Consider the following 24497-nt stretch of genomic DNA (forward strand, 5'->3'; position numbering starts at 1 on the left):
GTTAATGTGCTACCTGACTTTCCCAGGTAACATGCATTCAATGAGGCTCTTCTAGAAACTGATGTTTTAAGGAGGTGATTCCATTGGCAGCAACCTTAGAGCTGCAAAGGACTGGGGTCAATGACAGCAGAGAGGTCTTCTGGCACTTCCTTCCTCGCCCCTCCTCATCTAGGTCTGGCCCTGGATTTTCCTGGAGGAGCAACTTCCTTATTCTTTTCAGGGGAGTTGACTGATGCCTTCTCCCTGGAGTCTTACCCAGGTCTGCAAGGATGACCCTGCCACCTACTGGTAAGATGTTCACTCCCGCGCAAAGGGCGTCTCACTCCTTAGCTCCCCGGGCTCCCATCTGGCTAGCTGTCCCACTGTCAAGGACTTGCTCAACTATTTTCCCCCTTAAAAGCCAAATAGGCAACATCACCACTTGAGAATGAAAATCATTAAAACCACCATGGTAGTTCTCTGCCTGCATGGAATTTACGAATACTGATTTTGTTGACTGTAAACATAGCTGGCTTAATTTATTTCTGCCAGTTATGTCCCGACACCTCCATTAATTATTTTATTTTGATGAATAGTTTTACACATCTGGGAGGATTCTGGTCATTCTAATGATATCTTTTTGAAGCTCTTCCAAGATGGATCAATACTGACCATGAAACAGCAGATTCTTCTAAAGTGCAGACATCCCTCTTTACCTGAAACACAGCAAAATATTATCTGGTGTTCTTGAACAAAACTAAAGACAAAGGCAGACTTTTTATAGATTTTAACCCTGGAGGAAATTCCTAGGTGTCTAGGTGGTGGCTCTCCAAATACAAGTCTGACAACTGCATTGCAGACTGCCGCCAAGGAAACAATGACGAAGACCTTTTTTTTTTTGAGACAGGATCTGCTCTCTTCCCCAGGTTGGAGTGCAGTAGTACCATCATGGCTCACTGAAGCCTGGTGACTTAAGTGACTGCAACCAGGTAATTAAAACATTTTTTTTTTGTAGAGATGGGCTCAAGTGATCCTGAGCTCAAGTGATCCTCTCGCTTCGGCCTCCCAGAGTGCTAGGATTACAGGTGTGAGTCACCATGCTTGGCCTGACAAAGTCTTAATAACAACTTTGAAACAGACAACGGCTCAGAATGAATGCAAATGACCACAAAGACAGTTTTCCTTTTCTTCAGAGTTTATTTTGAATTTTCATTTTTGGATAACCAAGCAGCTCTTTAAGAAGAATGCACAGAAGAGTCATTCTGGCACTTTTGGATAGTACATAAGATTTTTTTTTTTAAACTTTTTTAATAGTCACATTCAGCCCACTTGCTCAATCCAGACTCCCACGTTGGGTGAGCAAGATGAGTCCATAGGATTCCAGAGTTAATACGTAACCGTATATACAAACAGCCAAAAAACCATAACGGTGCCACAGGGATGGAACAGGGAAGGGCATCTCTAACGTGTCCTCTAGTCTATCTTCGCTAAACAGAACCCACGTTACACATGATAACTAGAGAGCACACTGTGTTGAAATGAGGATGCTGACCCCAAATGGCACTTGGCAGCATGCAGTTTAAAGCAAAAGGGACATCCTTTAATAACTGTATAAAATCCAGGCAGTTTCATTAAACGGATTAAAAAAACCAACAACAACAAAAAGCGAGGGACTGTCTGTTGTCACTGTAAAAAAGGCACTTGGAGTTAATGGGACCAGGATTGGCGGACTCTTAGCTGATACAGATTTCAGTACGATTTCATTAAAAGGCTTGGATGTTACAAGAGGACACTCGGCGGTTCCTGAAGGGAGACACTGAGATGGACTGCTGAGAAGCAGAACAGATGAACACAAAGGAATCAACTCTTTACAACCAAATTGCATTGAAGCGACAACAAAAAAAGGCAAACCCCAAAACGCAACCTAACCAAAGCAAAATCTAAGCAAAATCAGACAACGAAGCAGCGATGCATAGCTTTCCTTCGAGAGAACGCATACCTTGAGACGCTACGTGCCAACCTAAGTTCTCAATGACAGCTTCACAGTAGGATTATTGTGATAAAAATGACTCAAGCGATGCAAAAAGAGTTTCATCTGTTCCCAGAATCAGAGGGAGAACTGAGGTGATCGTTAGAGCGTAGCGACATCACGTGCGGTTTCTTAATGTCCCTGGTGGCGGATACATCAAGTCCCCGGAAGGACATCTGGACACCACTTTCAGCCATCTCCTTGCAGGGGCGACATCCGCCAAAGTCATCCTTTATTCTGAGTAATAACTTTAATTCCCTTCTAACATTTACACGGCAAACAGGAATGCAGTAAACGTCCACGTCCGTCCCACGGCCGGGCTGCCGTTCTGTTTCCTCCACGAACGGGTACGTGCTTCCATGAGAAAGGATATTTGGCAATTTTATATTCCACAGTCAGGTGGCCCTGCGATAGCTCATTTAATGTTAAACGCCATCAGGGGCCTCTCCTCCCGTTTCTGCCAGGGGCTTTTCTTGTCTTCTCCTTGGTCATCATCATCGTCGTCTTCCTCTTCCTCGTGGGCAGATCTTCTCTGGTGGGCGCTGACTGCTGGCTCCGGGGGGGCGTCCGCAGTCCGTCTGCTCGTCTCCTCCTGCAGGCTGGGCAGCTGGCCACCACTTCTCCGACTCGACCCCTCCAACAAGCATCGCAGGGCACTGTCCTCGGGGGTGCAGACCGTGGTCCCACACTCGCTGCCACTCTGTTCCACGTCATCCAGGTACACCAGCTGCGTGTAGGCCGTGCTGTCTGGGGCTCGAGGCTCTTTCTGCTGGTGCTCTTGGACGGGCGGGTAGTTCTGCTGCAGAGACAAAGCGTCTCCCCTTCCCTTCCGGGCAGATTTTGGTTCATTCATATCCACACCAGAGTCCAAACTGGCATCATTACTTCCGTTCCTTCCAGCTCTTTGGAGATCAATGTATGAATGTCTAACGTGAGCGTTGGACCTGCCATCCAAGGAGACGAACCACGCCCGGGGGTGTGGAAGTGGCTTCCCACCCCCAAGCTCCATCAGCGCCTTTTCAGTCAGGAGCTGCACCTCACTATTCATCTGAGCCAAAGCCGCGTCGTTCAGGGAAGCTGGGATGGAGAGAGACTCCGACATGGATGCATTCTGAGGGCTCCACTCCCGGGTGCCTGCGTCCTGCAGGTGCTGCTGAGAGATGGCCTGGGAAGCCAGGGGCTGGGGCTGGATCTGCGAGGACGGGTGTGGGAAGATCCCGGCATGGGGACTGGACAGCTCAGCCTGTAGTCTTTCTAGTTCAAGCTGTTGATCAGCCGGGACGACCAGAGGCTGGCTGACATAGGAGTGGTCCCCGGGGAGTTTCATATAATGAGCCGGGATGACCAAGGCGGGCAGCACCTTCCTGTAAACGCTGTCATTGACCTGGTCGACAGAACTGCAGCAGATCAACTGGCCGGGCCGCGGGAAGGACGTAGGTCTCTCGAGGTGATCGACCGATCGCGACATCATACATTCAGCTGGTCTGCGGTCCAGCAGCTGTTCTTTCTCAGGCGATGAAGGTGCGGGGTACAGATGTTCCTGAATGGTGAGTTTGCTTCCTGCGGAGGCTGGACCTTCTCTGTCCTGCTTTTCAAATAAAGGCTGTGAGAGCACGGTGTTATAACTACCCCTGTAGTCGTCATTACCGGAGGACTCGTAGCCTTCTCTTTCCATAGATTTTCTTGCCTTTAAGGGAAAAACTTCCACTGACTTATGGTAGTCTTTCCCCAGCGTCCCGCTTGGCGTGAGGTTATCAAAGGAGATCTGGCTTTTATCCTCTTCCTTGCAAGAGAGGAGCTCCTCCCGGGAGCTAAATTCCTGGGAGGTGCTGTAGGAGAGCTTGAGCATGGGAGTGTGCAGGTCCCCTTCGCCACCAGGAGACATCATTTCCAAATGGACTCCACTCATCAGCTCCTTCGTGCCTGGGGCCTCGGGGCGGCCATGGCTGGTGACGGACAGCGGGCCAGGGAATTCTGATGTTCGGCGTGAAAACAGCAAGTTGATGTGTGACATGGACGTGGACTGGTCTCTTTTGGAACTCTCCAGTCCTGCAGGGAGCTGCAGTTTTCTGTGGTGCTGACGAGGTTTCAAGCACTTCCTCCTGTGACCAAAGACACAATCCAAACCCAAAGATTAGTGATTCTCTCAATGGAAAAGTTTCAAGTTTCAGGTAAAATCCTAATTCTCAATTTCCACAGGGAGAAACAAGACAAAAGTCATCAGCAGCCAGAAGCCTTCTCACCCCGCATCCTGTTCTTTTTTTTTTTTTTTTTTGAGACAGCATCTTGCTCTGTCGCCCAGGTTGGAGTGCAGTGGTACAATCATAGCTCACTGCAGCCTCGACCTCGTGGGCTCAAGTGATCTTCCCATCTCATTCTCCCAAGCAGCTGGGACCACAGGCACACGCCACCATGCCCAGCTAATTTTTGATTTTTAGTTTTTTGTAGAGATGGGGTCTCCCTGTGTTGCCCAGGCTGGTCTTAAACTCCTGGCCTCAAGCAGTCCTCCCCCTTCAGCCTTCCAAAGTGCTAGGCCACCATGCCTGGCCCTTATCCTTATTTTAACCCAGAGTAGGATAATCCAGAGATTTCATCTTTTACAATCTGGAGAATCCTTTGCCTAAATGAATTAAATGTATGACATACATTTTTCTATGACTTAAAAAAGTTAACAACTTTATTAAAGAGTGTCAAATATGACTAAAAATGCTTTGCATTTTTAAAAATAAAAATTTCCTCTATAATGCCTTTTTAAAATAGCTAAACTTAAAGGCTTTTATAAGCCAAATTACTTATTTCAAAGGGGTTAGTCAAGAGTTGACAATAAATATTCTTGCAAACTGATCAGACATAGCATCCAAATAAGAATTTTTTTATTTTTTATTTTTGACTGAGTCTTGCTCTGTCACCCAGGCTGGAGTACAGTGGTGCGATCTTGGCTCACTACAACCTCTGCCTTCCGGGTCCACGCGATTCTCCTGCCTCAGCCTCTCGAGTAGCTGGGATTATAGGTGTGTGCCACCATGCCCCGCTAATTTTTATATTTTTGGTAGAAATGGAGTTTTGCCATGTTGGCCAGGCTGGTCTCGAGCTTCTGACCTCAAGTGATCCGCCCACCTTGGCCTCCTAAAGTGCTGGGATTACAGTTGTGAGCCACTGTGCCCGGCCCAAATAAGAAGAGTTCTGCTTTGCCCTTGAGAGTATCATCTCTTAACCAGCGTTTAGGGATACTCTGAATAAATCATACGACCATTGTTAAACTCTTTTTCATAATTCCCCTTCTAGGCAACGTTATCCACGCAGCATGCTTTACACATACTATTTGTTAAGTTGCAACTTAGATCACAAATGTGAGTTCTTACTTTTTCATGGGAAGAAAAAGTACTTCAATTGAGAAAAATTAAAAAAAAACCCACCTCCATATCAATGCTTCTAAGTATCAATTGCCCAAGAAATTGTGAATTAAAAAAGATATTGCCAAAATGGTAAAACTTTACCTGCAATAATACAAAAGGAGACACAGCAAAACCAAAAGTATGAAAGCCATTCCTCCTAAAATGGCCAAAAGAAACACCGTGTGATACGTGGTAATGTCCTGTGTTACAACGGGACCTAGAAGGTCAGAAAATGGCATTTAGAGTTTTGAACACCTTTAACTCGAAAGAGGGATCATTCATTGAGAACACAGTGTCTTGTGCTTACTCTTCTTGGCTGGGGCATAGAGCAGTGGCCAGAGGAAAACACCCTTGGATCACGCACTTGGGGTACCACCAGCATTGCATTAGTGATTAGCACGACTATTATGGAAGCTCCCATGGCCAGGAGAACTTTGAATACTCAAAGACAAGATGTGGTTACGTCAAGGGCCCCCTCCTAAGCGGAGAAGTGTGCCTCACTTGGTAGCATGTGCCTTATTTGAAATACATGACCTTTTTATTTTAATTTTTTTTTTTTGAGACAGGGTCTCATTCTGTCACCCAGGCTGGAGCACAGTGATGTAATCACGGCTCACTGTAGCCTTTACCTCCTGGGTTCCATCAATCCTCCTGCCTCAGCCTCCAGAATAGCTGGGACTCCAGGCGTGCACCACCACATCTGGCTAGTTTTTGCATATTTTTTAGAGACAGTGCTCTCACTATGTCGCCCAGGTGGGTCTTGAACTCCTGAGTTCAAGCAATCCACCTACCTCGGCCTACCAAAGTGCTGGGATTATAGGCATGAGCCACTGTGCCCAGTCATGTGATCTTTTAATGCAAGAAAAGGAACGCATGATGATATAATGATTGGGACTCTCACCTTCAGAAAGATGGCCTGACTATCTGGGAATTTTATATTGCAGGGGAGAAAAAAAAAAAACCCACAAAGTTTTATTCTCGCTTTTCCCGGGCAGTCAATCATTACTGTCTGGAGAGCCCTTAGTCTAAATGAATCAGTTTAAATGTATGACATAAATTTCCTGTGACTTAAAAAAGTCAACAACTTTTAAAACTTAATACAGGTATCAAATATGACTAAAATGATATCCATCTTTAAAAACAAGATCTTTTTTATGCCTTTTCAAAATAGCTAACCTTACATGGCCACAGATCTCTTTAGAACTTATACATAAGGTTACCAAAGATAAAAATATTTTAAGTTTACGTTGTAAAAAATCCCAAGAGGTAGCTTAACTTACATTTTATGTTCTGTAGTAGTACAAATCTATCTTAATGTTACTAACAACAGATCAACGACAACAAAAACCTCCCCACATTCCAATATTTAGGTATTTATTAGTGTCTGAGTTTCCTGGCAGTGTATGAATACATGGGTCAAAATGAACTGGTTTCATATTATTTCAGAGTAGCATGGTTTTGATTACTAAACACCACAGACATCCATTTGCTTATTTTTGATTTTTGATATTCTAAGACATAGATTTCCTTAAAAATCTTCTTAAGGGGACAAATCTCCTAATTTAAGACCTAGATAAACCCAAGATTTACCAGTTTTTGAAAATAGTGATGTTACTTAAACTCACGAGAAACGTCATTCTCTTCCAGATATAATTACTTCAGTGGAGTGGGAGGAGGGGGTTAAAGTTTACAAAAATTGGAAAAATAACTGACAATTAGATACTGGCTTACTTGTTCAGAGAAATATATATATATATTTTTTGAGATGGAGTCTTTGCTCTGTCACCCAGGCTAGAGTGCAGTGGTGTGAACTCAGCTCACTGCAACCTCCGCCTCCTGGGTTCAAGTGATTCTCCTGCCTCAGCCTCCTGAGTAGCTGGGATTATAGGCGCCCACCACCATGCCCGGCTAATTTTTGTATTTTTAGTAGAGATGGGGTTTCACCATCTTGGCCAGGCTGGTCTTGAACTCCTGCCCTCGTGATCCACCTGCTTTAGCCTCCCAACATGCTGGGATTACAGGCGTGAGCCACTGCGCCCGCCTGAGAGAAACAATTTTTTTTATGCAAAGACAATTTCCATGGATGTACCAAAGCTTTGTCAGGAGTCACCAAGACACTTAGGGTACACGTAAAAATATTTCCAAATACTGATGCTTTGTCCTTTAAGTACTTGAAGCATTATTTTTTTGTTTTGTTTTGTTTTGAGACGGAGTCTCACTCTGTCACCCAGGCTGGAGTGCAGTGGCATGATCTCGACGAGTAGCTGGGACTACAGGTGTGCACCACCACGTCTGGCTAATTTTTTGTATTTTTAGCAAAGATGAGGTTTCAACGTGTTAGCCAGGATGGTCTTGATCTCCTGATCTCGTGATTCGCGCACCTTGGCCTCCCAAAGTGCTGGGATTACAGGCATGAGCCACAGCGCCCGGCCAGCATTATTGTTTTAACCTCTGCCAGTGCAATTCTTTGTAAAATTCACAGCTATATTTCACTTCCTTCTTAAACAAGGAGTTAAGGAACACAATCCACATTATTTTGTTGTTGCTTTTGAGTTCATAAAAGTCCAATATTAGTGTAATTTGTTGTAATAAAGGTGGGTTGTGAGATGACTGATGTATGTATCCCCACATTAAATACCATCAGAGGCTGTAGTGGGTACGCTTTGTGTTATTTTTGAGATGGGGTCTCACTCTGTCATCCAGGCTGGAGTACAGTGACATGATCATAGCTCACTGCAGCCTTGAACTCCTGAGCTCATGGGATCCTCCTGCCTCAGCCTCTCAAGTAGCTGGGACTACTGGTGAATGCTACCATCCCTGGCTAATTAAAAAAAAAAAAAAAATTTAGAGATGGGGTCTTGCTGTATTGCCCAGGCTGGTCTTGAACTCCTGGGCTCAAGAGATCCTCCTGCCTTGACTCCCAAAGTGCTGGGATTACAGGTGTGAGTTACCATGCCCTGGCCTGTGTATGCTTTTTATAGCCTTGAGTCTCTTCCTTCACTGCTAGGAAGCTCTCAAGGGGACCTACGTCTGGCAGTTCCTTCATCCTGCCTTACAAAAGCATATAATGACAGGGCGCGGAGGGTCACGCCTGTAATTTCAGCATTTGGGAGGCTAAGGCGGGTGGATCACCTGAGGTCAGAAGTTCAAGACCAGCCTGACTAACATGGTAAAACTCCATCTCTACTAAAATACAAAAATTAGCCAGTTGTGGTGGTGGACACCTGTAATCTCAGCTACTCCGGAGGCTGAGGCAGGAGAATCGCTTGAACCCAGGAGGCGGAGGTGGCAATGAGCTGAGATCATGCCATTGCACTCCAGCCTGGGCAACAGGAGCGAAACTCCATCTGAAAAAGCAAACAAACAAAAACAACAACAAAACCAAAACATACACAAAAGCATATACTAATCTGCATGATGGGAAAACTGACAGCTGAGACTGAAATACATCTAAAATTAAAGTTCACTTTAATGCATGGGCTTTATGGCATTTATTTTGGTACTTAAGACGTTTCTTTTCCTTCCTTTGTTCCTCTTCAGTCATAATCTAGGTATTTCAGATTCAGAGCGTGGGGCATTTCTGTGTGTGGTTCATGCTTATATCACGACAAAAACAATACCATCAAGGGAAACACATTACTCTTTTTTTTTTTTTTTTTTTTTTAGATGGAGTCTCACTCTGTCACCCAGGCTGCAGTGCAAGTGGTACAATCTTGGCTCACTGCAACCTCTGCCTCCTGGGTTCAAGCGATTCTCCTGCCTTAGCCTCCCAAGTACCTGGGACTACAGGTGTGCACCACCATACCCAGTTAATTTGTGTATTTTGAGTAGAGACGGGGTTTCACCATGTTGGCTAGGATGGTCTCGAAATCCTGACCTCGTGGTCCACACTCCTCAGCCTCCCAAAGTGCTGGGATTACAGGCATGAGCCACTGTGCCCAGCTAAGGGAAACATATTACTCTTAAAACAGATGTGAAGTGTAAATTTTCTTAGCATGGTGATATAAAGTCATTGCGACACATTTTTCAACATCTGTTCAGGAAAGACCTCCGTCAAATCAGTTACTTTGTGAGTCTAAGTGCTAATTCCAGTGATAATTCCATTGCTAAAATATTTGAACTTTCATTTCAGAACTGCCTTCATGGTTCATTTACAAGAGACACCTTTTAATCACAGCACATTTCGACCTAGCTCAGTCACCTGCTTTATTCACCAGTCTTGAATGTGCATGACTTTTAGATGTGTTTAAAAAGAAAAATCATAAAGATTTGCCATTTGAGCATAAAGATTTGCCACCAAGAAAGAGATTCACTAATGAAAGCTAAAGGCAGTGCAAGTAATATGGATTCTAAAGGCAGCTTGAGCAACAGAAGCCATTGCTGGAAATAATTCTCCTGAGATGACCATTTTGAAAAAAAAAAAAAAAAAATTCTAGAATATTTATGGGTGTAACATAGGTTAAAAAAATAAACTGTTAGTCACATTCTGAAAGATATGCATTAATGGACATATCCTAAATGGAGGGGAAGATTCTCTTAGACACAAAGCAACTGGTTTGAGTTTAAGCCTTTTTGGAAATGCCCTACCAGGCTTTCTGCCCTCAATGGTGACTTCCCACTAGCATCTCTGTGGAGTGCTTTTCCCTACATGTGTGCCTACACCAGGCCACAGCTGTTTCAGGAATTAGGGAGGAGATCTTGCTGGTCTCTGTGGGCTTTTGATGAAGAATTCTCTATGGCAGCTGTCTGAACAAAACAGGCACTCAAGACTATTTTCTATGCATTATTCTTACCCTAGATGGAATATTTCCAACCAGAAGTCCCCCACCCCCACGAAATACCTTCTTTACATCATTTCATTTTCAGACTTTTAACCATTTTTGAATAAGATGTGATCTCCCTGTTGAAGTTATTTCCAAAAGCATACTTAGCCTGAACCCTTAAAGACCAAAGCAACTGAGCCGCATCATCGCAAGTGTTGGCTCCGTGTTACCTGGGATGGGAGGGGACATGGCGGCCACCCAGTACCCCAACTGGGGGGCAATGTACGTCCACGTCAGCTGGCTGCCTTCCTGGTGCACAAGACCCAGACCACTCTTCAGCCACGTTCCTGTGGAATTGAGAAAGAGATGTTAGTTACAAGCACACCAAGCTCCTTTGTAAGGCTTAAGCATATTGTAAAAGTCATCTTAAATATCTTAAATGTCACGTTTATGACCGATAAGATAACTGAGATGGCCAAAGTGTCATCTAGGGACCCCAGGCAGCTTTCTGGAGAAATTCTTTTCAATTTCCTTTCAGGGAAAGATGAGCAACTTTAGTGTTCCTTTGCCTTCTCAATTAAATTACTTTCAGCCACTTTATCAAACACCCCTCCTTCCAAACACAGATGATTTTAGCAGAAGCCTTTGGACCTCAGGAGCAGAATAAAGGCAGCATGATGGGGGCTGGTGGGAGTGAAAAGAGAGGGGGAAATCAGGCTCCATTCAAGCTCTTTGTCCTTGAGCAAATCTTCTATTCAGAACTGCAGACTGGCTATATCAGAATTACCTAGGGGTGTTTTGAAAAAATAGATCCCTTCATCCCATCTTTGCAAATTCTCACCCAGTAACCCTGGCTTCGGTGAGCAGTTTTAAAAGCTTCCAGTTTGTTCCAATGCTGGGAAACGCCAAATACGTCAAGGTCTCTGCTGTATCTCCCAGTTATTACATTAGCTAGCATCTGAGAGTAATGCGCACCTGCTATGCACTAGCTATTTGCAGCATACGTGTCTTATAATACACCATCTATAATTCTCACCACAACACTGAAGACTGGTGAGTTACAGAACTTTTCCAAGGCCTCTCAGTGGCCAAGAGCGGAAAAGAACCTGGGGCTGCCTGACCTCGAGGCTGTGCTATTTCTTCTGCTCTACCAGGCTGCATTTCCTAGAAACCTTCCCAGCATCTGATTGCATTTTTACTTTGTGAAGTTTCTAGGAGCAGACTCATTGAAGCGGATGAACTTGTCCAAGGTTGTTGGGCTATTTCCCAGCCAAAAATGGATGCCTTTTCCTGGGCTCACCTGCAGAGAGCCTTGCTCTGAGGCCTGCGATGGCAGCTGTGGGGCAGAAGGCCAGGGAGAGGCTGGGCGAACCTCTAGACGGCCCGCGCACCCACCCTGATCTATCAGCATGGAGATGTCGCGGCATACACAGGGCTCCTGCGCAGCTCACCTCCCTCCTATAGTCATCCCCACCTGAAATGGCCACGTGGGTGACCCTGTGGCTGTAAGGCCTAAATAGACCAGCTGTGCACCAAAGGCAGGCATGTGTCATTTAACAGGGACACATTCTGAAAATGCATCGTTCATCGCTGTGTGAACATCACAGAGCATCCTTATGCAAACCTAGATGGTACTGCCTCCTATACACCTGGGCTACACGGTCTAACCCATTGCTCCTAGGTTACAAACCCGTACACCATGTGACTGCGCTGAATACCATAGGCCACTGTCACACACGGGGAAGTATCTGTGTATCCAAACATAGAAAAGGTACAGTAAAAATACAGAATTACAGTCTTAGGGGATCACCATCGTATATGTAGTTCATTGTTGACCCAATCATCATCCCTGTGACTCATGCCTGTATTCTACCCAAATGCTTGCCTTGCTTAGCTACATGCCTCATGCAGAGGTGGCGGTAGTGGACTTTTTTCCCCCTGAAGAAAGAAACAATACTTGGGCTGCTTCGAGGCCTTATCAGTTACCATAGCAACATTCAAATGCAGTGGGTGGAAGATGCCCTTGGTGATGCCTCCTCTGCAGCCGCTCCTCTGCTCACACGGCAGCTGCACCCAGTGGGCAGGTGGGAGAGGTCGGGTATCAGCAAGGGCTTGGCATCACCCCCTTCCCATGCCACAGGCTGGATCACTGTGGCAGCGGGTTCGGGCTCCAGAAAGGGCAGAATGTAAGCAAGGTTTTGCAAATGGGTATGAGGGAAGGGATGCCCGGTTCTGGTCCATTTCCCGAAGCGCACCCTCCTAGAGATCACCCTGTTCTACAGGGCTACTGTACTAGGGGAGCGACAACGTGAGATGTTTGACACATTGAGGAAAAGGGGCCAGGCATGGTGGCTCACGCCTATAATCCCAACACTTTGGGAGGCCAAGGCAGGAGGATCACTTGAAGCCAGGAGTTCGAGACCAGCCTGGGCAACGGTATACACACACCTCTTCAGTTCCTGCTAGGCAGTCTTCACAATGCACACCTCTATCCATTCTGTGACTCTGCCTGCAAATGCAGCTCCAACCTCATGTAGTTTTTCTCTCTTCCAAAAATCTACCCAGTCTTTCAAGATTCAAATCAAGCCCAGTGTTTTTCCAGAGGCTCTTCTAGGACACATGGGTCTTCCATGTCTCAGCACATCCTGGGCAAGTATTACTGCATCATCCATTTGCCAAAAACACATGTTGCCTTCGGTGGCCAGCCTGCAGCCCTCAGTCTTTTCTCCTTTCTTAGACTGTAAACTCCATGGGTGTGGCCTGTATCTTGTGTTACTTTTGTCTTCTTCTCAGTGCCTAGAGATACGCATAGAGTAGCAACTCCAGAGAACTTCAGAATGAGTGGAAGCTACAGGTGCCATCAAAAAATAATATCTGGTAACCTGTGAAAGGCTGGGTGTGGTAGGCAGGGAAGGATATCCCCATGGCAGTGTGACCACGCCTGGGATGCTGCCCTTTCAAACTAAAGGGAACAGAACCAGCTGGGAAAGAGCCTACCACGGCTGAAGTGCGACACTGTTTGGGGTTTCAACAATCGTGCTGTTACTGGCAAAAGTATTTCATGCTTTCCGTGTTTTGTGGGAGGAAATAAGCCCCAGGGAGTACGGGAATTAACACATTGTGTACTAGAAACACATGCTTCTCATGGCAGAATCCTGATGCCACTGTGGGATGCAGACAGTTTGACCACCGGAGCAGTACACACCAGGGCCAGGATTCTTTTTTTTTTTTTTTTGAGACGGAGTCTCACTCTGCTGCCCAGGGTGGAGTGCAGTGGCCGGATCTCGGCTCACTGCAAGCTCTGCCTCCCGGGTTTACACCACTCTCCTGCCTCAGCCTCCTGAGTAGCTGGGACTACAGGCGCCCACCACCTCGCCCGGCTAGTTTTTTGTATTTTTTAGTAAAGACGGGGTTTCACCGTGTTAGCCAGGATGGTCTCGATCTCCTGACCTCGTGATCCGCCCACCTTGGCCTCCCAAAGTGCTGGGATTATAGGTGTGAGCCACCGTGCCCGGCCATATATATATATATATTTTTAAGACAGAGTCTTACTCTGTTGCCTAGGCTGGAGTGCAGTGGTGCAATCTCACCTCACTGCAACCTCTGCCTCCTGGGTTCAAGTGATTCTCCTGCCTCAGCCTCCTGAGTATCTGGGATTACAGGCACCTGCCACCACAACTGGCTACTTTTTTGTACTTTTTTTTGTTTTTATTTTTGTCTTTTGAGACGGAGTCTCACTCTGTCACCCAGGCTGGAGTGCAGTGGCGAGATCTCGGCTCACTGCAAGCTCCGCCTCCCGGGTTCATGCCATTTTCCTGCCTCAGCCTCCCGAGTAGCTGGGACTGCAGGCGCCCACCATCACACCTGGCTAAGTTTTTTTTTGTATTTTTTAGTAGAGATGGGGTTTCACCATGTTAGTCAGGATGGCCTCAATCTCCAGACCTCATGATCCGCCCACCTCAGCCTCCCAAAGTGCCTGGGATTACAGGTGTGAGCCACCGGGCCCGGCCCTAATTTTTTGTATTTTTAGTAGAAATGGGGTTTCACCATGTTCGCCAGGCTGGTCTCGAACTCCTTACCTCAAGTGATCCACCCCCGTTGGCCTCCCAAAGTGTAGGGATTACAGTCATGGGCCACTGCACCTGGCCGGAACAGTGATATTTGAAATCCAAGTTCAGTACTGTTTTCTTCCACACCACACTCTCAGATCAGTTTTTGTCTGAATTGTCATTTTTGTTGTTGTTCTTTTGAGACAGGGTCTTGTTCTGTCACGCAGCTGGAGTGCAGTGCTGCAATAATGGCTCACTGCAGCCTCAATCCCCTGTGCTCAAGGGATCCTTCCATCTCAGCCTCCCAAGTAGCTGGGACTACAGGCACATGCTACCATGCCCAACTAATTTTGGTATTTTTTGTAGAGACAGAGTCTCAATATGTTGCCCAGGATGGTCTTGAACTTCTGTACCCAAGTGATCCTCCTTCCTCTGCCTCCCAAAGCGCTGGGATTATAGACATCAGTCACCATGCCCAGAGTTACACCTTACACAATGGAAAGACTCAAGAGATATTTTCAAGAATAAATAATTTGTTGAAATATCTTCCTAATTTTTTGAAAATGAGTAATGCATCTAGCTGGAAAGGTTCATTGGGTATAACGAATCATGCATTCTTAATTTGGAAGCTACATTTCACTACAATGATTATTACACATAACAACTGACAGGCAAGGAAAGATATGTCCTGCAAGATCTGATGGTATCTCCCAGCAATCACCAAGTGTGCTGCTTTCCTGCTTGGTTACCAACCAGTAATGAAATCAACTTTTATTTGCAAAGTATAAAGAAAAGTGAGTTCAAAAATTTAACAAATGGCCATCAAAAGAGAAAAGAACTCTAAAATATGAAAAAGAGCTCAAAACAATGTCTAATTTGAATATAGTCTAAGGAGTTCAGAGTTACCTGGCTTTTCCTGTCCAGCACATTTATTCTGCCTGGAAACTCCCCCATAGCAGCTAATTACCTTCTCACCATTGGGTAAGAAGCAAACAGACCTGATATTATAAGCACTATTGATTTTGAAAAGAAAATCATACCTGAAACTCACATGTTAAGAGATGCTTAAAATCTCTTTTTAAGAAAGAGATTAGCCAAACTACAAGAACAAAGTAGGAGTATTTATTTTTTTATTTTTTAAAGAGTCTTGATCGGTCATTCAGGCTGGAGTGCAGTGTTGCTATCTTGGCTCACTGCAACCTCTGGTTCCTGCGCTTAAGCGATCCTCCCACTTCAGCCTCCTGAGTAGCTGGGACCACAGGTATGCACCACCACATCTGGCTAATTTTTGTATTTTTAGTAGAGATGGGGTTTCACCATGCTGCTCAGGCTGGTAGCAAACTCCTGGGCTCAAGTGATCCTCTTGCCTCTTCCTCCCAAGGTGCTGGGGTTGCAGGCATGTGCCCCACGCCAGCCCAAGTGACTGTTCTTATGCTGAGATCTGTTAGCATGTCAGACCTCAGAACGCTGGGCAGATAAACACCCAGCCGTATAAAGGGTCAATGGACCATACAGATGACTTCCTTGGATTGACATGATTCTAAATGTGATTTCCAAGTCTGCCACTTCCTAGTCATGTGCGCTGAGGACATGCTGAGGATGACACAGAAGAGGAGCTGAATGTCCCTGTGACATCGCTGAACCACTGCTGCAATCCTAGAGCCACCTGCCTCATGTTTCTTTGTCATGTAAACACTAAATGGCCTCGTCATTTAAACGCTTGTAGCTGGGTACTCTACTTCTTGCAGCTAATGTATTCTAATGGATATATTTTTCCAGAAAGAGGCTGGAGTGAATTCTACTAGGTCTACATGCTGGGACTCAGAAAGAAATTCCACAGCCACTCAGAAATCCTATTGCCAAAAGTTCTATCAATGAAGATGTGACCGTTCGCACTATGAAATATAGCCATTTCTACTCCTACAGCTACATTCATTCGGTGAAAGATTTGGGAACATTTAGGATGGGGGGCAAGGTCACTTGTGCTGGTGCAGGCATGGGCTCGGATGGGGAAACCTGCTGTTGTTTCATTTTTCAGCTGTGGGTTCTGCCTAATCACTAGCTTTCGTGGGCTGTCATGGCTCTGGCTGAATAATTAGCATGGAGTGAGCACTAGCTCCTTTGAGGAATAATCTTCTTAAGAGGTATGCACCTCTCAGATCCATGGCAAACACTCATCATCATCATCATCATCATCACCACCACCACCATCATCACCATCGTCATGACCATCATCACCATCATTGTCACCCCATCACCATCATCACCATCACCTTATCACCATCACCATCACCATCATCACCATTGTCACCCTCATCACCATCATCACCATCACCATCATCACCACTGTCACCCCCATCACTATCATTATCACCACCATCATCACCATCACCATTATCACCACTGTCACTCCCATCACTATTATCAACATCACCATCATCACCACTATCACCCTCATCACCACCATCACCATCATCATCATCACCACTGTCACCCCCATCACCATTATCATCACCACCATCATCACCATCACCATTATCACCACTGTCACTCCCATCACCATTATCAACATCACCATCATCACCATCACCATTATCACCACTGTCACCCCATCACCATCATCATCACCACCATCACCATTATCATCACTGTCACCCTCATCACCATCACCATCATCACCACTGTCACCCCCATCACCATCATCATCACCATCATCACCATCACCATTATCACCACTGTCACCCTCATCACCATCATCACCATCACCATCATCATCACCACCATCATCACCATCACCATTATCCCACTGTCACTCCCATCACCATCATCACCATCAGGCCTTTCTAGATCCCTGAACATGCTAGATTTCTCTAGAAAACAGATGACTTGCTTCCTAGGGCTTTCATCTGCATTAAGCAATAATCTCCATAAGTTTCTACCAACTGTATATATAGAATTATCAATACCTAAGTCTATGTTATTGTGTGCTTTAACAAAATCAGCACAGAATCACATTAAAATCAAATAAAAAGCCATCAGCCCTTAACCCACATTCTTCACTATGGCAGAAACAGTGACAATTTCTACATTTATGACACTGTGGGGTAGTCCTCTTTTTTTTTCCAAATTAAAGTCTATGGCTTTGAGTAGCTAGGTTTACTTCTTTGGAATTATTTTTCCATGAAATATGTCAGGAGTAAACATTCCTTGTTAATTATATAGCAAAGTATTTGCCCAGTGGTCAATTATCTAATCATTCTTGTTGAAAGCAATCAAACTGAAGAGCAAAAGTTATGTGCAGATGGTTGGATTCTCATAGCTGTGGGCAAATACATTTCAGGGCTGGTTTAAACAAGAATAAAATTAAGGGCAACTCATTGTAACCAATGACCTTCTGTTTGAAGCATGAAATCATGAATGTGTTGAATATTAGAAATTAACACGATGACTGTATTCAGCTGCAACACATTCCCTGGGTATTTTTAGGTAGTTTTTGAGAAAGATTCTTAAATTTAAGCAACTGATTTTTTTTCCTTTAAGCTTTAGCTGAGCTGTCATAAGACTTACTGAAACAAGTTTTAGGAAAGAAGCATTTATGGGAAACCATAAAATACTGGCAGACTTATAGAAAGCTTATTCCTTAAATAGACAGCTAGAGGCATTAGGATACATAAGAGCATTAATAAAATTTAACGAGAGACTTCTGAATTTACAATAGATATAGATACATTTCCTGAAAGTAGGTCAGAATACAAGCTAATTAGCCCCATCTGGAGAGAAATTTTGTTAATTACCCACCAAGGCCAATACCCATCTTGCAATTACATGTCAGAAGGGACTGGGTGGGGAGCACACAAGGATTGCGGGTGGCACAGGCATTAGTCCCCTGCATTGGAAAAATCCTCAAAATAAAAGACAGCATAACAGATAATTTACAGAGAATAACTGGGTGTTCTCATAACAGAGAAATTACAAATCTGGAGACATGTGGTAGGACGCTTGCTAAAGAGCTTGTTGACATAGAGATCTTGCTAAGTGCAGGTTCTGATCCAGAGGTCTGGAGGAAAGCCTGAGAAGGCAGTTTTTTATCTTATCTTATTTTATTTTATTTTATTTTATTTGAGGCAGGTTCTCTCTCTGTCACCCAGGCTGGAGTGTAGTGGTGCAATCACAGCTCACTGCAGCTTCGAACTCCTGGCTCAAGTGATCTTCCCACCTCAGCCTCCTGAGTAGCTAGGACCACAGACACATGCCACCATGCCTGGCTAAATTTTTGTTTTTTATAGAGATGGGGTCTTCCTATGTTACCTGAGCAGGTCTCAAACTCCTGAGTTCTAGCGATCTTCTCACCTTGGCTTCTCAGAACGCTGGGACTACAGGTGTGAGCCACTGTGCACAGCCCTGAGAACGCAGTTCTAACGAGCTCTGGTGATGCAGGTGGCGTTCATCAGCAGATCTCACTCCGAGTTGCAACGCCTCCCTAAATTATTTGCCCTTTTGTGGGTGTGGCAACTCTGTCAGACAGAATTGTCACACCCACAAAATGCCCTAATGCCATTTCCCACCACGTGGCTGTAGTGCGTTCACTAGGTGGCTAGTGCTTGAAGCAACTTCAGAAATATTTCTGATATACTCAAGAAGGAATCTGGTCACTTGTCAGACTATAGGCCAGGGGTCAGTGCACTCAAATGCCTACAGATGGCTGGACGTGGTGGCTCATGCCGGCAATCTCAGCACTTTGGGAAGCCTAGGTGGAAGAGTCTCTTGTGCCTAGGAGTTTAAGACGAGTCCTGGCAACACAGCAAGACCACATCTCTACAAAAAATAAAAAATTAAAAAATTAGCTGGGCCGTGGTCGCAGGTGCCTGTAGTCCCAGCTACTTAGGAGGTTGAGGCAGGAGGATCGCTTGAGCCCGGGGACTCCAGGCTGCAGTGAGCCATGGTCATGCCACTACACTCTAGCCTGGGTGACAAAATGAGACCATATCAAAACAACAACAACAACAACAACAACAACAATTTCAAATGACTACAGACGCCATTGTGTCCTTGCCTAGAGGGACGTGTTGCTTAGTGACCTAGTTGATGCCAAGCTTGAGACCTCTGCACTGACCATTGTTCCTGCCAGGGATGTCCTGTCCCCAAGATAAGCCCACGTTAGGATTCTGGGTGTTGTTAGGATCTCAGCTCAAATGTCACTTCTCCAAAGGTTCTGACCAGCTAATGACTCTCTCCGCCATCACTCTGCTTAATTGTTTCTCTGCCATCTGAAATAAACTAGCTAATTGTCGGTCTCCTTCTTCTAGAATAACAGCTTTGTAATTATAGGGCCCTTCCCCGGCTTGTTTTGCCATTGTTTTATCCCAAGAGCCTAAAACAGAGTAATGTCTGGCACAGAGAAGATGTTCAATAAATATTTGCTGACCGAAGGAACTGTTTGATTTTTTTTTTTCCTAAGTGAAGCCAGGAATAGAATTTCATGGGAAATCTTCCCATTTTTTAATGTTGGCAGTAAATTCAAACACAACAAACAAATATCCTCAAACCAACCGTATGGACCAAACAAAACACATCTGGGAACGGGTGGTTGTTCTGCATTCTCAGATCAGCCCATTATTCTGTTCAACCACATTAAGTCTTGGCATTGAAGCGGGAATCCACAAAAATCTGATAAACTGGGAAAGCAAGGGGATTTGGAGTCTGAAGAAATCGTGTTTTGTGTCTCCCCCTTCCCTAGGACGTCCCATGAGTGTGGGAAACAGACAATTCTACTGAGCTAAAGTTCCTTTCTGATAAAGACGGGAGCCCCCCACCTCCAGGGCTGCTTTGGGAATAATGGTGTGAAATGTTGGTTTGTAGGAATACCTGTTTTTCTAATGGGTAAGCTCAGCTAAGAACGAATAGATAAAAACCTTTTTTTTGGGGGGGGGGCCGGGAGCGGGGGCTCACGCCTGTAATCCCAGCACTTTGGGAAGCTGAGGCAGGCGGATCATGAAGTCAGGAGATCGAGACCATCCTGGCTAACACAGTGAAACCCTGTCTCTACTAAAAATACAAAAAATTATATTGTACATAATATACAATAAGAAATATACAAAAAATTGTACATGATATACAATAAGAAAATAAGCCAATTAAAAATTGGACAAGGCCAGGCACAGTGGCTCATGCCTGTGATCCCAGCACTTTGGGAGGCCGAGGTGGGCAGATCATGAGGTCAGGAGTTTGAGTCCAGCCTGGCCAATATGGTGAAACTCCCATCTCTACTAAAAATACAAAAAGTAGCTAGGCATGGTGGTGCGTGCCTGTAGTCCCAGCTACTCAGGAGGCTGAGGCAGGAGAATGGTGTGAACCCAGGAGGTAGAGCTTGCAGTGAGCCGAGATCGCGCCACTGCACTCCAGCCTGGGCGATGGAGACTCCGTCTCAAAAAGAAAAAAACAAAACAAAAAATTTTTTTTTTTCATAAAGGATCTAAGTTGTGATCCTATGTGTCTTCCCCTTCAATTTAGGAAAACTTCAAACTGCATACTGGAAATGATTGGGCTGCAAGATACAACTGCATGTACACGGCATACTGCAGGGGCAAGCCAGACGCTTCTGTGGAAGCTTCTAGTAAAGTACATTCTGCATATGCTGGGTGTATTCAGGGTGGGTATGTATGTGTGTGTGTAAAAATAATTTTAAAGGGGTGATTCAAAGGTAGTGGCAAAAAGAACCACGATGGCCTGGCGTGTGGCTCATGCCTGTAATCCCAGCAATTTGGGAGGCCGAGGTGGGTGGATTACGAGGTCAGGAGATCGAGACCATCATGGTCAACATGGTGAAAAACCATCTCTACTAAAAATACAAAAAGCAGCTGGGCATGGTGGCATGTGCCTATAATCCCAGCTATTCGGGAGGCTGAGGCAGGAGAATGGCTTGAACCAGGGAGTCAGAGGTTGCAGCGAGCTGAGTTCATGCCACTGCACTCCAGCCTGGTGACAGAGCAAGACTGTGTCTCAAAAAAAAAAAAGAAAAAAAAAGGAACCATGACACTAAAAATGTGATACATGGCTGGCAGTGTACTAGGTGTTTTATGTAAATGATCACACTTAGGTCTTATACAACCTTGGAAGGGAGATTTTACAGATCTCATATTTGAGGCCAGAAGCATTAGGTCCACCGACATGAGTAATTTCCCAAGGACAGGCCCTCTCCTAACATTTACAGAACTTAAGAAGTTTCAGGCATGATGAATGCACAAAACTACATTAGAAAGGAAAAAAAAAACAAAGTGTTGATCTTCTTTTAAAAAATCATGTGTTAAGTGAGTGCTAATATAAAAGAGATTATAGCTCATACAAAAGTATAAAACCAAAACAAACTTACAAAAGAAACAAGAAACAAAGCTACAGTTTCAAAATAAATTTCAAATTAAAAACATCAACTGAACGGTGTACCTGATGACAAATGGTTACCCGTTGAGGGTAGCTGCCCAGGTTCTTGGCGTTTAGAACAAAGAATTGGACAAAACACACAAGCAAGGCAGCCAAAGCAGAGACTTATTTTAAATGACAGTACACGCCACAGAGTGGGAGCAGGCTACAGCAAGAGGCTCAGAAGCGTTGGTTACAGAACATTCTGAGGTGTAAATATCCTACAGCAGTTTCATATTGGTTCACTCTAGTAGCCCATAAGCAGTCTATTTGGTTACGGGAGGGGAAAAGTAGGCTAGCAACCAGTCTGATTGACTGCGGGAGGTTTTTTTTTTTTTTTTTTGAGACGGAGTCTTGCTCTGTCACCTAGGCTGGAGTGCAGTGGTGAGATCGCGGCTCACTGCAAGCTCCACCTCCTGGGTTCATGCCATTCTCCTGCCTCAGCCTCCTGAGTAGCTGGGACTACAGGTGCCTGCCACCACACCCAGCTAATTTTCTTTCTTTCTTTCTTTTTTCGTATTTTTAGTAGAGACGGGTTTTCACCATGTTAGGATGGTCTGGATCTCCTGACCTTGTGATCTGCCTGCCTTGGCCTCCCAAAAGTGCTGGGATCACAGGCGTGAGCCACTGTGCCCGGCTGATCAGAGGGACTTTTCGTTTTCGAACTGCCAGGCAGCAAATGCCATGCACAAAAAGGAGGGGTTAAAAAGTAGCCCCTGAGCCGGGCATGGTGGCCTGTAATCTCAGCACTTTGGGAGGCCGAGGTGGACCAGTTACCTGAGGACAGGAGTTTGAGATCAGCCTGGCCAACATGGCCAAATCCCGTCTCTACTAAAAATACAAAAATTAGTTGGGTAGGTGCCTATAATACCAGCTACTTGAGAGGCTGAGACAGGAGAATGGCTTGAACCTGGGAGGCAGAGGTTGCAGTGAGCCAAGATCGCAACACTGCACTCCACTGCACTCCAGCCTGGGCGACAGAGTGAGACTCCATCTCAAAAAAAAAAAAAAAAAATTCACACACTGCATATGGGCTCAATAATAGCAGCGATGATGATGATAAGAGTGGCAAACACATATGGAGCCTTTTCCAAGGGCCAGGCTCTGTGGTAGGCACTCTCCATTTACAACAATTCTATGAGGGAGGGGCTGGGGCTATTATGATCCCCATTTTATAGAGGAGGAAACTGAAGCCCAGAGAGGAAAAAGGACTTGCTCAAGACCACACACCGAGTCACCGGAGGAGGAACCAGCATTCAAGACCAAGCTGTCTCAGTGGCTGGGCTGCACGTGGCCTCTATTCTGTTCACGAATGCTATGAGCTGTGTCTCATTCAGTGCAATATTCACATCTATCAAAAATATTCTACCTTTTAGTTACCCACTCAAGTGGAGGCAACTGAAACCAGGTGAGACTTAAAAGTACTGAATTCTGAAATAAAAGTGGCTTTACTTTCCTAGTCCTTTTTCATCCAGGTTAATATTAGAATGAGTGTGTTAGATGCTGTCCTTAAAATCCAGGCCAGGCTGGGTGTGATGGCTCACTACCTGTAATCCCAGCACTTCGGGAGGCTGAGGCAGGAGGATCACTTGAGGCCAGAAGTTCGAGACCACGCTGGCCAACATGGTGATACCCCCATCTCCACAAAAAATACAAAAATATGCTGGGTGTGGTGGCACATGCCTGTAGTCCCAGCTACTTGGGAGGCTGAGGCAGGAGAACTCCTTGAACCTGCGAGGCGGAGTGAGACTCTGACTTAAAAAAAAAAAATCCAGGCCAAATAGCGGCAAACTAAGAGGGCCTTGAGGCTCCTGGGTGATAGGGAAAGCCCGCAGGAAGACACGAATTTGACACGGATAATCCACAAAGTGAATACTCCGTAAGTGGTGACTAAGAATGAAGTGTAAAATAAAACCTCTACAACTCCAAGACCACAAAAGAGGCTATACTAAGCATGGGAAACTGTACTTCTACATAAAATGATACGTTAAGAGACCTGAGTCCCTAAGAATAGGGTTTTTAAACAAAAGTGCTCCCTGAACCCCATTATACTAGAACTAATGTGATGCTATTATTTTCTGAAAGTTATCATTTTTGGGGGAGACAAACACAAAAGGCTTCATGATTCCTAAGAATGGATTGATAATACAAGATTATTTTTTGAGTTGCTAGGCAACGCTGAAAAACAAATGTCGATGTTCTGAGATCACGGCTTGGTTCTTCTCCCAGGGGCAGGACCAGCGCTACCCGGCCTTCCTGCTCTCTGTCGGAGAACAGGAGCGGTACGGAGACACTGCCATGCTGAGTCCACAGTGGCACCAGATACCAACTGGCATCTCCAAGGACACACTACCACTGACGGCCTGGCTGCCAAGATCTTTGGCGAGACAAAGTTTTCACTGAACTGCCATCGCACCCAAACAAGTCCCAGGCTCTCCGTGTTCTTTGCTATCTGTGATCACTTCAATCGCTTTTTTTTTTTTTGCAAGTACATTGCCCCCTTTTCCCCCTACCAGTCTCATTAAAGTCCCATTCACCCCTAAGTGATTTAGACATGTGGGAAAGTACAGACACTTTTCCTGAGAGTTATTTCTTTATTTCTAAGCAATAGCCTTAACTCTGAATATTTCCACTGTAAAGAGGCCTATTTCCAATAACAGCTTTCTTAGGGATATGTTGATATTACCTTAGGTAAGTTGAATTCCTCCTTTGCTGAATGCCCTGAACTACTGCATCTATTCTTTTTCAAAAAATAAAAGATGATGCCTAAAGCTCTAAAATCACGTCAAACATCTACTCACAGACTTGGTAGAGAAATGAACTCCCTTCTTTCATTCTAACGTTTGGGAGCACAGTGCAGTAATGT

The 24497-nt window shown here is 45.1% G+C and overlaps 1 protein-coding gene across 1 annotated transcript in view; it reads right to left on the reverse strand.

The window, feature by feature from the left end:
• Nucleotides 1–1156: 1156 nt before the first annotated feature.
• The window catches only part of FAM171A1 (family with sequence similarity 171 member A1), a 147800-nt gene continuing 124459 nt past the window's right edge, over nt 1157–24497 (reverse strand). Inside the window, exons 6-8 of the mRNA XM_033208664.1 lie at nt 10397–10513; nt 5506–5620; nt 1157–4110 (exon numbers count right to left, since the gene is read on the reverse strand). Of these exons, the coding sequence (XP_033064555.1) occupies nt 2424–4110; nt 5506–5620; nt 10397–10513 (1919 nt within the window). The 3' untranslated portion in view covers nt 1157–2423. The remainder of the gene's footprint in view (nt 4111–5505; nt 5621–10396; nt 10514–24497) is intronic.

Source organism: Trachypithecus francoisi, unplaced genomic scaffold, assembly GCF_009764315.1.
Source record: "Trachypithecus francoisi isolate TF-2019V2 unplaced genomic scaffold, Tfra_2.0 Lachesis_group9, whole genome shotgun sequence".
Taxonomy (NCBI): Eukaryota; Metazoa; Chordata; class Mammalia; order Primates; family Cercopithecidae; genus Trachypithecus; species Trachypithecus francoisi.